The sequence below is a fragment of the Eschrichtius robustus genome, chromosome 9 (assembly GCF_028021215.1).
Source record: "Eschrichtius robustus isolate mEscRob2 chromosome 9, mEscRob2.pri, whole genome shotgun sequence".
Classification (NCBI taxonomy): Eukaryota; Metazoa; Chordata; class Mammalia; order Artiodactyla; family Eschrichtiidae; genus Eschrichtius; species Eschrichtius robustus.
In genome coordinates this window covers 65,165,965-65,181,780 of record NC_090832.1, presented here as the reverse complement: position 1 = coordinate 65,181,780, position 15,816 = coordinate 65,165,965, and the positions used below count along the sequence as shown (strand labels likewise).

At 33.4% G+C, this 15,816-nt stretch overlaps 1 protein-coding gene across 2 annotated transcripts in view; it reads right to left on the bottom strand.

The window, feature by feature from the left end:
* Positions 1-15,816, bottom strand: part of EPHA7 (EPH receptor A7) — a 164,071-nt gene that overhangs the window by 140,790 nt on the left and 7,465 nt on the right. For both annotated transcript variants that reach the window (XM_068550802.1, XM_068550801.1), the window contains exon 3: positions 14,422-15,091. In XM_068550802.1, the coding sequence (XP_068406903.1) occupies positions 14,422-15,091 (670 nt within the window). The remainder of the gene's footprint in view (positions 1-14,421; positions 15,092-15,816) is intronic.

The window sequence follows — 15,816 nt, the reverse complement described above, 5'->3', positions numbered from 1 at the left end:
AATTTCACAAAAATGAAGATAAGGATGTACCAATTCAAACTCAAGTTAACCCTTCTGTGAAATTGCAGACAAAATATAATATGATCATTTTCCCATACTTTGAAATAAAAACTATTAATTCTGCATATTAGTTTTTAGTGTTAGTGCTTTCACTCAAGTTGAGAAAATAAATTATACTTAAAAATAACCATCACTTAAAATCTCTGCAGCCAAACATTTTGTTCTAAATATATTATTAACAACTATCACTATAGGAAGTATACTTATTAGGGTGAGGAATCAATTTTAAAATGTATAAGCTGATAGGTATTCAAGGGGAAATTCAAGAACACAATTCCCATTTATTTTTAATATCATATACATGGTACATCAATGGCTCTAAACTTTTATTCTCTTAAGTAAATAGTATCTTCCCCCCTAAAATTCCAATAATTTCAGGTATGCATATGCAAAGCAACTATCAATTTTTATTTATTGATTTCTCTTTCTATAAGACAGACTGAACAAAATCAAAATTATTCCTCCAAGATGTGAGCCAGAAGCACCAGGAACCTGAATTATTTTTAAAATCAAATCAGTTATTACTCTTATTTTATAATGATGGTGCTAAAAATCTAAAATTAATTTTAAAAATCAAATGAGCTCTGGATACTAGGCAATGTTTTTTTAAAAATAAATAAAAATACTAACAGGGTTCCTTATGCCCAGTCTGGGTTTTATGTTGAACGGACTTAGTCTGTCTATGCAGATTCTCAGGACCATGTCCATCAATCAATGTCAGCATTCTATCAGACTCCACTCTGACAGCAAGTGATAGTTATCTGTTGACATTAATGAATAATAAATAACCATGTCCTTTTGATTTATTTGAATAAAATGTATACTATTTTCAGTGTAGATTAGCCTATATGCAAAAGCAGACTTGGTTTTTGCATCTCATATATTAGGAAATGGTTAAAAAAAAAAATGGCTGCAATAAAAGATGTGCTTAATGTGATCTCTGGTATACATTACTGTTTTGCTTTTCGACAAATCAACCCTGTCTCAGCTTGTATCATATGAGCTTAAATGAGCTGTATTCACAGGCTCCTGAATATTTATGCTGTCTTTTACAGACCTAACACGTAGTTTGTTGTCTCCACAATAGAGTATTATAGGACAGAAAATCCTTAAAAAACCAAAGATCAGAAGAAGTTGTGTCAGTATCCTAACCTTGCTCCTCTTTCGTTATTCACCCTTAATCTGCCTTCCTGGCAGGAAAAACTATTTAAGTTATTACTACACACTCCTTTGTTGTTAAGTTCCCATCTCTCTCTCTCAGATTTAAACATACCATAACAGAAACTGTTACAGCTTTTTGAAAAAAGTAAGGATTGAGAACTTTTAAGTGATTAGGCATTCATATACACATCTTGACTGAGTTCCTTTTTGGTACTGTCAGTGGTAATTCTAGAATTAGATACTCACAGTCTAAATATTACAAGAGGGACTATAAACTTCAGCATTGATCAAAGTGTGGTTTATGTTCTTAGTTCAACAAGTTAGGTTACAAATTGTGAAAGTTTTGTCATATATTATGATTTGTGGTTTTAATTTTTAATTTACCACTTTTTACCTTTCCATTATGAAACTCCTTCTCTGGTCAATAGTAAAAGCTTAATTTTATATTTTTTGCAGATAATTAACATCATCAATGACAGAAGAGGTAAAAACTAGATTTCCTGTTACACCTAATTAAGAATTCTACCAGCGGGACTTCCCTGGTGGTCCAGTGGTTAAGAATCCACCTTCCAATGCACGGAACACGGGTTTGATCCCTGGTCTGGGAAGATCTCACATGCCGCAGGGCAACTAAGCCCTCGCGCCACAACTACAGAGCCCACGCGCCGCAACTAGAGAGAAGCCCACACGCCACAGCGAAAGATCCTGCATGCCACAACGAAGATCCCGTGTGCTGCAACTAAGACCCGACACAGCCAAAAAATAAAATAAAATAAATAAATATATTAAAAAAAGAAGAATTCTACCGGCAATGTGAAAGGATGGATAATAGTTCAAAACAGAAAGATATACCATCATTAGACCAAAACTTTGCAATGAAAACAAGTAAAGAGTTATTAATAAGGTTCAAACTTTTTATTAACTGCCTATTAATATGTATAATACTGAGTTATATAGAATTACTGTCATGTCAGAACGGCAAAAGGGCAAAACGTTGCCAGCTATATTATATTTCATCAATAAAGACACAGAGTAGGGAAGGAAGATGTACTTTCACTATTTTAGTCCACTTAATAGATGGGAAAGTATGTTCTAAAAAGTTTTAAACTTGGGAATACTGTAGAATTTTCTGAAAGGTAAATGAAAAGCTATTGCCAAGTCTATACCACTATAGGAAACAATGCAGGGGGAAAAAAAAAAGAAGAAACCAGAGGGAGCTGGGATGGGAAAGAACATCCACTTTGCCATGTTGAAGGATGAATGAAGTATATTAGAAAGAAGGATGACTACACATGTAGTGATGGCCTGGTGAATAATCTTGAAAATCAATGAGATGGCTGTCTGAATTTGAAGTGAGCAGCAATGTCATCATATTGGAAAGATTTACAAAGGGGTAAAATGATCAAACCATTATGTTCAACCTTGAAAAACACAGTGCTCAAGTACGTAATGTTTGTGCAGAATAAACATTAGACACAGCAAGAAGCATGGCCCAAAGAGCAAATTTTTAAAAAGTTCCAATCAGGTTTTCCTTGCAAACTAAAATACTGAGCCACACGTTCTCCCAGTTTCAGATCACAAGCTGAATGTCTAAGCTTAGCATGCGTTAATTTTAGAGGTCAGTTTGAGAAACAGATTTTACTGAAGTCTGACTGTCCCTCTGTCCTTGAAAAGACTGAAAAGCTGAAGTCTGTAGGTTTCTCAGAGGGAGACCTAGACGGAAACCGCAAAGTTAAACAGCAGAGTTTCTACTCCCTCCCAAATCCTAGGTTTCTGATAATGTAAGAGGTGTTCGCTGTTCTCATTTTAAAACACATTTACCTACAATAGTCACAATATCCAAAACACGCTAATTGCAAAAATTTACCTTCTTAGAATTTGGGAAAATACTACAAGAATTGAAAGTAAGTAAAAAAAAAAAAGTGAAATTTATTTTCACTTATAGTAGAGGAAATATAAACAATCTACTTGAAAATAAGGAAGCAAAAATCTGTTTATAAATTGTTTGCTTTGTGAAGCAAAATTTAAAGACATTACTGAGCTTTATTTTGTTTTGTTTTTTCTTTTTAAAATATGCAATAATCCAAGAATATCCTGTATGAGTATTCAGCCTCTTTATAATTGTCACCTGAGATTTCCAAAGAGAAAAAAAATCTTAACTATTCTGCACTTATAAATTAAGAGATTAGTGCACAGCAATTTACCAATCTAAAAATGGATCAAGGAGAACAATAAACTTAATTTTTTGTTCCATTGTGTTCACTTGCATGTTTTCTTCTTGGTGGGAGTAGAGGTGGGCAGTGTGTCTGTGTGTGTACCTATATCTGTATGTGTGCATATGTGTATATACATACATGTGTGTATATGTATATGTATTGTGTGTGTGTGATGTTAAAGTGGAAAGAAAACAGGAAACAGTTAAGTTCTGATTTTACTTTGGGATCTGTCATAAATAAACTGTTAGAACTATAAATGAGGTCCTTAGTTGTCCCATTTATTACAAGCCCCCCCAAGACCTTCTAATTTATCTTCAACAAAATTTAAGGTACACTCAACCTTCAAGAATTTGTGATTCTAATTGTCTAGGAAGAGATTATACCCTCAAGGAGTATAAGAATGTACACAGAACATTTATGTTATAATGAATTTATACATTTAAGTGGGTAAGATGCATATCTCACATCTCTTTTCAAGAATAAAACTACTTTACTGGAAAGTGTCAACTAAAATAGGAACACTATGTAGTATAATTATTTCAACTTTTAAAAATAGAAGATATAAAGAAACACTTTTTGAAATCAATCAAGTTTATTTATCCTATCTACTAGTTTAAATTAATGTCATTAATTAATGTCATAGGTAAGTTAATGCCATTAAGTGTCATTGCCTATATGGGAACTGGTTTAGCTAAAATAATAAACTACTATTAAAATAAACATAGAACATATGTATCATTGGAAAACATAGATTAGTATAGTGAACTTACTAATAATCAATTTATTTTTCTCAGAATAAACTTTTATTATATCTAGTGATTCTTTAGATATAGTCTACATCTTTCCACTCCCACCCTTAATCTCTCTCTTTTAGAAAGAATGATCTTCTTAAAAAGTACAATAGGTAATATTAACATAACAGACTGTTAACCAACTTTAATAAATGACAAATACAAGATATCTAGCTAATAATTATATGTGATCAATATTATATTTTATTAATAAAAGCAACACAGTGCCCCCTTCCCCGGATCTAGGTTTCTATATTCAGTGTTAATAGCTTCAGTGCAGGTCTGAGGCTGATACCACCGTAGGTGAGGGGCTAAACTAGATGTTAACTGGGTGACACATGAAACAAAAAATAAACCACAGTATGTGTCCTTTCAAAGCCTCCTAGTTTTCTAATATATTGGAAGCAAGAGATAACATAATTATCAACAGTAAATAATTTAAATGAAAGAACCAAACTAAAAAATTCAAAATCCACAATACCTAAAATGTAACTGTTAAAATTTTTTCAAACTACTATGCCCCAGAATGTATTTTCCCCTCTTTTCTATGTCATTCATTGACCCCAGACTAAACAAAATACACTAAATAATAAACCTTACATACTTCTTTATAAGACCACAAAATTCGAGAAAAATAATGCACATTTATTTCAACTGATGTATGTATTATTCTGGGTTCCTGTGAAATGCTATTATTAGGGATTAATATTTGATATGTATACACAGATTATAACTTTTAATGAAGTTGATATTATAGGTAGAAAACAAAAAAGAATGTCTTTAACTCATTAATTTGACCTAAACTCAAAGTTGAATTGTTTTTGTTTTATGTGTGCACGTGCCCTTCTACTGCCCACGTATTAATACTATAGGAATTAACACATATTAATACTATGTCGATAACCTAATGAAGATAAGCTTCCATAAAAGTAAATTTTTGTGATAATTTGCATAGGATGAGATAACCTGAATTAACTTAAATGTGAGGAAAATTAGAATAAAAGGATTGTCAGAAATTTTCCTCTCTGATTCCTGCGTCAGATTTTTATGCCCATAGAGAAAAATACCAAATACACAGCTGGGTTAAATTTCTCCCATTAAAATAATAACATTATTTACACAAAATAACTACATTATATATACTATTATCATAAATAAAAGCTTTTGTAGATTAGTGATAATTACCTTAGAGAAAATGGCTTGAAGCTCGATAAAAAAAAAATCAAATTAATTGCAACATTTTAAGGTATCACTGATTTATATTTTAACATTATCTTCTAGAAACTGATGCCAATTTAAACTTCCACTAGAACTATAAAAGGGTAACCATATACTTGCCAAAGTTAGGATAATTAGAAATGTTCTGAAGTCATGTACTGAGTTTCTAAATCATAGGAAGTTAAATCGCACATATGAATTTCATATTGCCTTCCTTCTTTCCTCATTTTTCCTAACTTTCATCAGGTCTTTCTTCTTTCTGTCCTTCTTTATTTTTTGAATAGTTATCATGTTCAATGTACTGTGGGTACATACAATGTTGATTGAAGATGAGTAAAAAGCAGTATATTTTTAAATGAAGTCTACAATGTTCTAGAAGGAAATTTTGCTATGATTCTTATTATCACAATTATCCTTCTCCATATTTTTTAAGGAATTATGAGCAAATATCTCGCAAAGGACAGAAGAAACTGATTAACAGTAGCTGCTCCTGGAAAAAGGTATTTGAGACTGGAGCACACAGCGATGGCATTTGTTCCAGATCTATGCACATTACCTATTCACAAAGCCTTAAAAAAACAAGTATTATGAGCTTCTGAAAGTGAATAATTTAAAGAAGAGTATAAAAATTGTAATGTAATGTAGTCATAACTGAAATAGCAGAAATATATTTGAACGTGATACTGAATTTACATAATTTCCAATTTATAGAATAGAGTGTAATGTTAGCTTAGGGACTGATTTCTCAGTTTTGTTTCTCTTATTTTTCGTTTGTTTTGCAAACCAAGATAATATTTACAATATATAATTTGGAAGAAGACCAATATATTCTTAAAACAAAAGCTACTTTCCCATATAAGATAAATAAGCTTTAAGACCTTCTTATTTTAGAAAATGTATCAGGCTCTTGCAACTCTCTTTCTCAAGACATAAATATTACATTAGTAAAGTGGGAAATGGCTTTTTGTTCATTAAAAGAGGCAGATGGAGTAGTTAAAAGGAAAGACACATAAAGACAATGGACAAATAGAAAGTGGGAATATGATAATGAATAAATATAAATAGTTACATTATTCTCATAGAAATAAATTCCCCATATCTGGAGCAGACTCCTGTTCATGTTTGCTAATTCTTAGCATATCAACTTGCTATATGCTATGAGCAAAGTGAAATACAATATAGGGTTCTCTTACAAAGTTTAAGACTAATCACAGAGACTGGACTTACACAACAAGAAATTAACTAGTGATATGAATTTGAAATAAGAAAATATTTGCCTTGGGAGTGGGTAGTGTATAACCAAATTTCTCAAAGTCTTTCAGAAATTTGATAAACATTTATTTGGAAGACTTGGGTGGTGCAAGGAACTGTGCTAGGTACCATGGTAGGTAGGTAGAATACTATAAGTAAGTTTTGGTTGTTAAGAAGCTTTAGAAGCTGTAAAAGGAAATTACAAACATTGATAAAAATCAGATCGCATATGAAGATCCCCAGAGAGAAAGGGCAAAGTACTTTTAAGAATCCACAGAGATCTTTTAACAAGGTATAAGTGCCATTTAATTTGAAATGTAAGGAAAGGCAAAATTTCAACAGCCTGAGATAGGGTAGGTGGCATTGCTGGTAGAAGAAGGCAAGGCAAGGTAAAAACCAGGAGAATGGTACAGCCAGTATCTACCATCAGAATTTGGAAGAGAGGTCACTGAAGAAGTTGGGGATGTGAGAGATTAAGATACAATAGGTAATTGTGATGGTTTATGATGGTTTATTTGTCATGATGGTTTATTTGTTTTTCTGTTTATTTGGGACCAAAGGTTAAGTAATAGGGCATCATAAAAACATCTATGGATGTGCTTCAGGTAGAACGAGAGACCAGTCAGTACCAAGCAGAGGGAACAGGGCTCTCAAGGATGATAAATTATGTGACTGAAAGTTAGAAAAGAATACTAGGGTCAAGTAGGAGGTATTTAAATGCCACCCTAAGAAACAGTGAATTTTTATTGGTCATTAGGAACCTGAAGCTTTCTGAATAATACAGTAACGGGGTCTATGTTGTGTTTTACAAAGTGCATTCTGACCGCCCCATGAAAGAAGAACCGGAATAGAAAAGAAAATGGCAAAGCAGATGAAATATTTAGAATGTTGGGAAAGACAGAGATATAAGTATTTTGAAATTATTATAAATGAAAGAAAGCGCTCAGATTTGTATCACCATGAAGACATCCTGAAAGAAACTTTATTTTTTAAAAATTCCTTGTGATAGATAAATGCTCATCTATAAAGATGTGGTCCACTGTATTGGTTAGGGGCAGGGATTCTGGAGCCAGACTGCCTTGATTAAACAGCAGTCGGCCACTCTATGCTCTTGGTGATTGTGGGTACTTAAGCCATCCCTTGCTGTGCTTTAGTTTTCTTACATAAAAATGTGTATACATATCATTTATGTAAATATGATTTAACATATAAAATGTAACACTTTTATGTTTTACATACTTTTAAGTATGTTTTTCTCCTTTAAACTGGGTAATAACAGTGCTTACCTCTCTGTAAGGAACACCCCTCTGTAAGACTAAATGAATTAACACATGTGAAACACTTAAAACAGCTCTTGCCATGTATTAATAATTTAAAAACAAACAAAATCTATGACCTGTTTTTGTTGAATGCCTTGACTCTCCCCGCTTTTAAATCATTTAAACTATACCTGTCATTTACTACTGTTCTATTGCCTGAGCCCTGTATTTTATACAGATGCTAACTTAATTTAAAAACCCATATTTTGGAGATACAATTCAAGTTGTCTTTGTATGAGCTACCAGGTTACATAAAACATAATTATATTGCTAAAAAAGGTTAATGCTCAAGAAAGTTTAAAAACACAGGGAAAGAAGATCACCCACTATTTCACCATTCTGACACAGTCATTGTGACGATATTTATGTTCCCATCTATTCTTTTCCCTATGCATATTTTGCTTAATTCTAAATATCAGTGTATACATTTTATTCTTTATTTTTCATTCAAAATTATTAATAAGATGATTTAAAATTCCTATATCACATTGTTGATACTTTAAGGACTAAGTTCAATCAAGATGAGGCACTTAACTTTGGACATTTAGGTTATTTTCAATATTTCAAATTATATATATTGCTTTGCTGGAGGGAAAAAAAAGGTTATATAAAAAGTTCTTCTCTTTCACTGAAATATCTTCCCTGGTAAATTACCAGGGATGAGATTACTGACTTAAAGGATATTTAACTATCTGTGGCCTTTGAGATCTATGTTCATTCACTCACTGCCATGAAATTTCTTTTTTTTTTTTTTTTTTTTCCTCTTTTATTTATTTATTTATTTTTGGCTGTGTTGGGTCTTTGTTTCTGTGCGAGGACTTTCTCTAGTTGTGGCAAGCGGGGGCCACTCTTCATCGTGGTGCACGGGCCTCTCACTATCACGGCCTCTTGTTGCGGAGCACAGGCTCCAGACGCGCAGGCTCAGTAGTTGTGGCTCACGGGCCTAGTTGCTCCGTGGCATGTGGGATCTTCCCAGACCAGGGCTCGAACCCGTGTCCCCTGAATTAGCAGGCAGATTCTCAACCACTGCGCCACCAGGGAAGCCCATGAAATTTCTTTACTTAGCCAACTCCTTGTTGCATTATTAATACTAAGATAATAGCAAGCATTCACTGATTATTTGCTATGTCCCAGATACTATTCTTAGGGTTTCTACATGCATTATTTCATTCACTTCTGACAAGAACTCTATATGAGGGAGGTACTATTTTTATTAGCCCCATTTTATACTTAAGGAAACTAAGGCTTAGAGAGATTGTCCTAGTTTATGCACCTGGTATGTTGTTGAGCCAGAATTTAAAAACTCTGTGACTCCAGCATCTGAGCTATTAACCCTATAGTGTACCTTACATTTCTGTATATATTTGATTATAAATACTATGTATCACAAAAACTCATTTGTTATCATGAAAAGTAATGGTACAAATTACATGTTTCTTTTCTGTGAAAAAAACACATGGTTTTCAAAAATCTAATCAACAAACACAGATTTCAATATTATTAATGCTATTAAGTTGAATGTTTTAATTATTGAAGTAACATATAACATATGTTATATGTCTGTAAGTTTTACATTATTAAAGTAATGATATATCTGCTAACTTGATAATAGAAAATATTAAGAAGAAACTATTAGGGAAATTCCTTATAATAAAAACTAGAAGTCTATGATTATTTGAGTTCCCCTTTACATGAAATCATCAAAAAATTTACTAAATCTTTAACTCAGAAAATTAAAATTAAGCAATATAAATAATGCAAGCAGCTCACATCTCTATGTTCTGATGTATGTGCATGTAAACTGCATTACATCCTTGGATTTTTTACAATTAGGTTGACCATATATTCTATCATCCAAATCAGAACACTTTTGAAAGCAAAAAGACACAGCGTAATAAGTAAAACAATTATCCCCAGCAAACTAGACTTATGGTCACCCTACTTAGAATAAAGTTGCATCAGTTCTTCAGTAACTAAAATCCACTGGTTGAAGTTCAGGACAAATTTTAGGGAGTAGTGTGGAGCAGTGGGGAAAAAAGACTTGAAATGATAAACAGGATCCTGGATTCTCATCCAATTTTGCTACTTATTAATATCCCTGAGCTTCAGTTTCTTCCTAAATTCAAAGAAAGAAAAAATAATACTTTCTACCTCGTAGCGGTGTGGTAAGGATTAAATGAGAAAAAATGAACATAATTTTTCAGTGTAAACTACAACCTACTTATACAAATCCAAGTTATAATACCGAGTTCCACACTTTGAGAAATACTATTCTACTTTTAAAATGGAATAAAACTGTACAAAAGTTCCAAAAATTTCAAATTATATTTCAGAATACGATTTATTAGCTTCTAAAAATATTTATATATGTAAACTAAAATCTGCTCTCAATTTTTTAAAATGACTACACTTTTTATCTAAATATATTGGTTGCTGTGCATAGAAGTTGTGATGTAACTGATATGCTAAATATTTTCAAAAGGACTGTTTGACAATCGAAGCATGCTATCTGGAATTATATTTTTAAATGACTGTAAAGAGATGTTTTCTTTAAATCACTATATTAAAAAATTAGACAAGTTCTCCATATATTAGATTTGACAAACATGTGGTTTTCAAAATTGAGTTATTTTTTTCCAAAATCACAAAGAAGTAAAAGCTTTTCCATCAACTGATCAAAACTGTGTTCAGTTTTCACAGTTGTTCGTACTTCAAACTATACTTTAACACACATCACAATGGGCTGCCATTCTAGAAAGTGCCCAGATAAACTTGCCTCTAAGTGGCTAACCACCATCATTTGGCTAAGGGCTTACTAGCATCCTCTCCCAAACACTTTTAGTTTTCCTCTATATGGGACTGGAATTTATTTTCAAACTCTTAACAGGATCACTGAAAGGAAACAGGAGAAATACTTATAAAGGCAGGCCTGGACTCACTCCAGAGGCAAGTACTCTCACAGCAATGCGTTGGAATTATGCCCAGGAGGGAAGTGTTTTTGCAAATGAACATAGTGCCACAGTTAAGCATAAGGTATTTAATTCCTTTGTCAACATCACTAAGGTTAAAAATTAAGAACGTTACACGATAGACAATTTACCTGAATTAGTGTGCACATCCTTTTTCGGCTGAACCATAAGGAGGCATCTTGAGTCCTTTAATCACATGTTTTTAATGAACTCTCACTATTAATACCTAATTCTACCTATTCCAATGCAGATTAAAGTAGATGACAGTGAACTAATTTTACTTCATTTTTAAGTACCTTGGTGCAGTTTGCAGGCGACAATAATTTTGGTACTCAAATATGGTTCCAATTCTCGAAACCAAAATAAATGAATGTGAATAATCTTAATAGTACCACATTTAATGAGATGATTTTGTTCATTTGGAAGAAATTGGAGTCGTCATGGTAAATATATCTCTTTACTGCAGTTAAAGACTGCTTTTCTTACTAAATTCTATACTCAGAAGTGTAGAACTCAAACAGTTCCTGTTTGTTTTTCTTAACAAGTAAATGTAGAAATCAATTGAGTTAAATCCACAAAATGAAACAAGAGACTATAATTTGCTTTAAAATTTTTTAAACCTTAAAAGAGCAGGACTTTTAATGTTATTTCCTAGTTTCTTTTTAGACAAATTTAATTGTCTAAAGGCCTTGTGGATAAGGTCTTTTATATGCATTTTTATGTATTTTTATGTGTCCCGTTTTTAATTGTGCAAACATTTAAAATTCCACTTTCACATCAATCAAAATCTCCATACTACTGAAACCGGCTGCTTTCACAGCTGAAGTGTAATAGTGTGTTGTTAAAATGTTCTTATAATAGTTTTTGTTGAATCTACCATCATTTTTCAAGTACTTGTCAATAAAAACATTTCCAGTCAATAAAAACATTCCTTTTCATTGAATTAATTAGTTCATTAAGAATATTTCTGGGGCTTCCCTGGTGGCGCAGTGGTTGAGAGTCTGCCTGCCAATGCAGGGGACACGGGTTCGAGCCCTGGTCCGGGAAGATCCCACATGCCGCGGAGCAACTGGGCCCGTGAGCCACAATTACTGAGCCTGCGCGTCTGGAGCCTGTGCTCCGCAACAAGAGAGGCCGCGATAGTGAGAGGCCCGCGCACCGCGATGAAGAGTTGCCCCCGCTTGCCACGACTGGAGAAAGCCCTCGCACAGAAACGAAGGCTCAACACAGTCAAAAATAAAAATAAATAAATTAAAAAAAAAAAAAAGAATATTTCTATACTTACCAAGTGGAATAGCATTCTGCCTATTAGTAGTGATAAATCTCCATCAGTTTTTGATTTCCACACATGTGGAACCTGCAGGATGTTCTACTTGTTAAGAAATACTAGTGAAGGAAGGGGGAAGAGGACAGTGGGTAGACAGGTTTGATTCCTTCAGGGAGTGTCAAAGGAGGCTGTTAAACTGGTCAACGGGACCAGAACCTATAGCATCTCTATTTGTTTAGCTCAGAGTTCTCTTTACAATGTCAGCTATGGCAGGAATGATAATTGAGTGCTGGGTCATAGGCATTTTATATGCTAGCAACCATCCACATGAAGTATTTAACTCTTCAACCAGGACAGTAAAAATATATTTGCTCAGTTACTCTACCTAAATAATGTGTGCAGTAGAAATATAATGTGAGCCACATACGTAATTCTTAAATTTCTAGTAGCCACATCAGAAAAGAGTAAAAAGAAACAGTTGAAATAATTGTAATATTATATTTTATTTAACCAAATATATCTAATGTATGATTCTTTCAATATCCAAGTAACATAGAAAATTACTAATGATGTTTGTCACATTCTTTTTTTTTGTACTAAGCCTTTGAAATTCAGTACGTAATTCATACTTGCAGCACATATCAATTTAGAATCGCCACTTTTTAGAACCTCAGAGCCACATGTGGCCACCGGCTACCTTATTAGACAACACAGATCTAAATATTTGTTAAATTATTTCTTGAAATGTTCTACTAGAATGAGAATTTTATGGGGAAGTAATGTGATTTACATAACAAACTACTAGGACCAAGGCATTTAAGTTCAGCAATGAAACAGAATAATATTTGCCAGGATTCTCCTTGCTTTCTGATGGAAACCAGGGCAACACTGTTGCTAAAGTCCGGGCTCTGGAATCAGAACACCCTGAGTTTGAATCTAAGATAGGACAAATATTACTTACTAAAGTAATTGCAATCAGCAACTTACCCTTGACAGCCCCATTTTATTTTCTGTAAAATAGAGATGATAATGTTACCTATCTACTAAAAGAACTCGTATGTGTAAAGCACACAGAAGAGTATCTGCACATAGTAAATTAGCAAAAACATTTAGTTACAATAATCACTGTTAGCTACAATTCCCTCTAAATTAACTAGGATGTACAAATATTAAAATTATGCAGCTGGCTTAGGGGTACAAAGAATACATGAAAGTTATTTTGGGGAATATATTATGTTTTCTAAGTTATAAGAGACATAAGTAATATAACCTTATTATATTTTCAGGATATCCACAAACAGAAAAATATCTATTAATTTTGAAGGTCCCTGTGACATAGTTTTAAATAGAAAAATACTGGCCAATTATTATGACCACATAAAGCTATGTAAGAGAAAATCCAGTTTTACTATACAAAGGAAAAGGTTCACTAATTCATATGCTATTATTGTTTCAAAACAAACAGAAAACTTCCAGCTGATGTATTCTGATAACTAAAACTTACTTTGGCCCACTTCCACAAAATTGTGGTCTACCTATAATGTGACTTATCAGAGAAATACTCCTTTTATTATTTAGTCCAGGAAAGAAATACGGCTTTGGCAGAAGCAACCTTAGAAAGTTAGCAAGGGCAATTTGATGATTTTTGAATCAAAGTTTTAGTACTTATAAAAAATAATTCTAAAAGTTTGTAAATCTATTTGCATGTGTCTTGCCTATTAGTAGAACTCTTGTTAGCAGACCCCTTAACCTCCTTTTCCTGTTATCCACAAGGCCAGACGATATGGGTTTCAAGACAGGAGGAATCACACATCATTAAATCCTGATTAATCTCACCTCACTCTGCCCAATCTTCTCTCTTAAATCTCGTAGCCCAATGTGCAACTGTTGTCTTCTATGTCAAGCATAGGGCCAATTAAATTTTAGTAACAAATATTATTATCGCCGATATTTACTGCAATATTTACTGAATACTTAGTGCAGATATCACTATGGGGAATCATTGATAAGTTCAATAGTGACTTTGCTTAAGATCTACTCAATTGGGCTGCTGGTACACAGCAGACTCACTTGTTCAAATAGTCATTATTACTTAATAGTCATTATTACTTAAAATCTCTGATATAGAAGAAAGTGCAAAGTGAAATTTTAATAGCACACATTACTTACGTTCACAAGTGTCCCCTTTTTGCTGGTAGCCTGCTTTGCAGATACATTTTCCAATGGGCACTAACCATTCTCCTTCTGCACTGCAGTGCATCCTGGGGGAGTTTTCCGCCTCTTCCTCTGCACTGCTGACACATGTCCCTCGGACCTCGACTAAAGAGGAAAATTCTGAACCAGTCACTGTATCTGGAAAGACAGCTAAGTTCTCAATAATGGACCAGCACTTCTTGTAGTATACTTTCACCGAAACCAAAGCTATGCAAGCCCCTACATCCTGAAAGGCAAGATAGAATCCCTTTTTGGACAAAGGTCCAATCTCTCTCACCTCAGTGTTAAGCTTCATCTTTCTTTCACCAAGGTCACCTTGGGTAAAACTTTCATCTGCAGCAATGGTGTCTATTTTTACATAGAGGTTTTCTCTTATATTCCTGCCAGTGTCGTAGTCTGTTTCATAATAGTACAAATTAAAGGTTTCCTTGCAAGTTCCCAGGACTCCAGGAAGACTGTTACAATCCCTCAGGGTGAATTTCAGTTCTACAAAAATCCTTTGTGCGTTGCCTTTCGAAATCCAGTTAGTCCGCAGCCAGTTGTTTTGGTTGGGCTCCATAACCTGGCACACCTGGTATGTTCGGATCGGGGTATAGTTCTCATCCAAACCACTAATTTCTTCCCACTGTAAAATTTAGAAAAGGTCATCAGTCATTCAGCAAAAAATAACATTTGGCTTTTGCAAGTGCATGAGGACTCTTTAGTGTAGCACAAATGCATATCTTTGAAAGACCTAGGTGAATTCCTACCCTGACGAACACTGTAACCTTTAAGAACAGAGTCTCAGTTCGGCTTCATCCTGGTGCCAGAACATCATTTTCGTTGCTTGTGTTGTTTATGCATACAATAAATCTTTCATTTTGCTTGATATCTGTTTGCTGGTGTATTAGTGTTGCTTTTTACATGTTTGCTTATGCCAATGTCTCCACTGAGCTTGGGATTTTTATAGACTAAAGCACATAACAAAATTACTTAAATTACCATTTAATGCATATACATACAGATATATGGCAGAGTTCTTGATAACTCCGTTGACATTTTAAGTGTTGATGTTAAACTTAGAGAGTACCTAAAAACACAGGGAAGAAAATGCCAAAAGTACTCTGAAATGTAAAAGCATTCCACAACATGTTGATATTCATAATGCTAAATCTTTTATGATCTTTGCAAAATGAGATATAAGGGAGGAACATTTTACAGAGTTATTTATTTATTGCAGTGTTATATATAATGCTATCCATAATGCCACATAACTATAAATAAGTAGTTATAAAAGTGTGATATATCTTTATAAATAAGTTGCTTTCAGCAGACAAACAAATGTACATGGCAAATCAGCATGCTGGATCA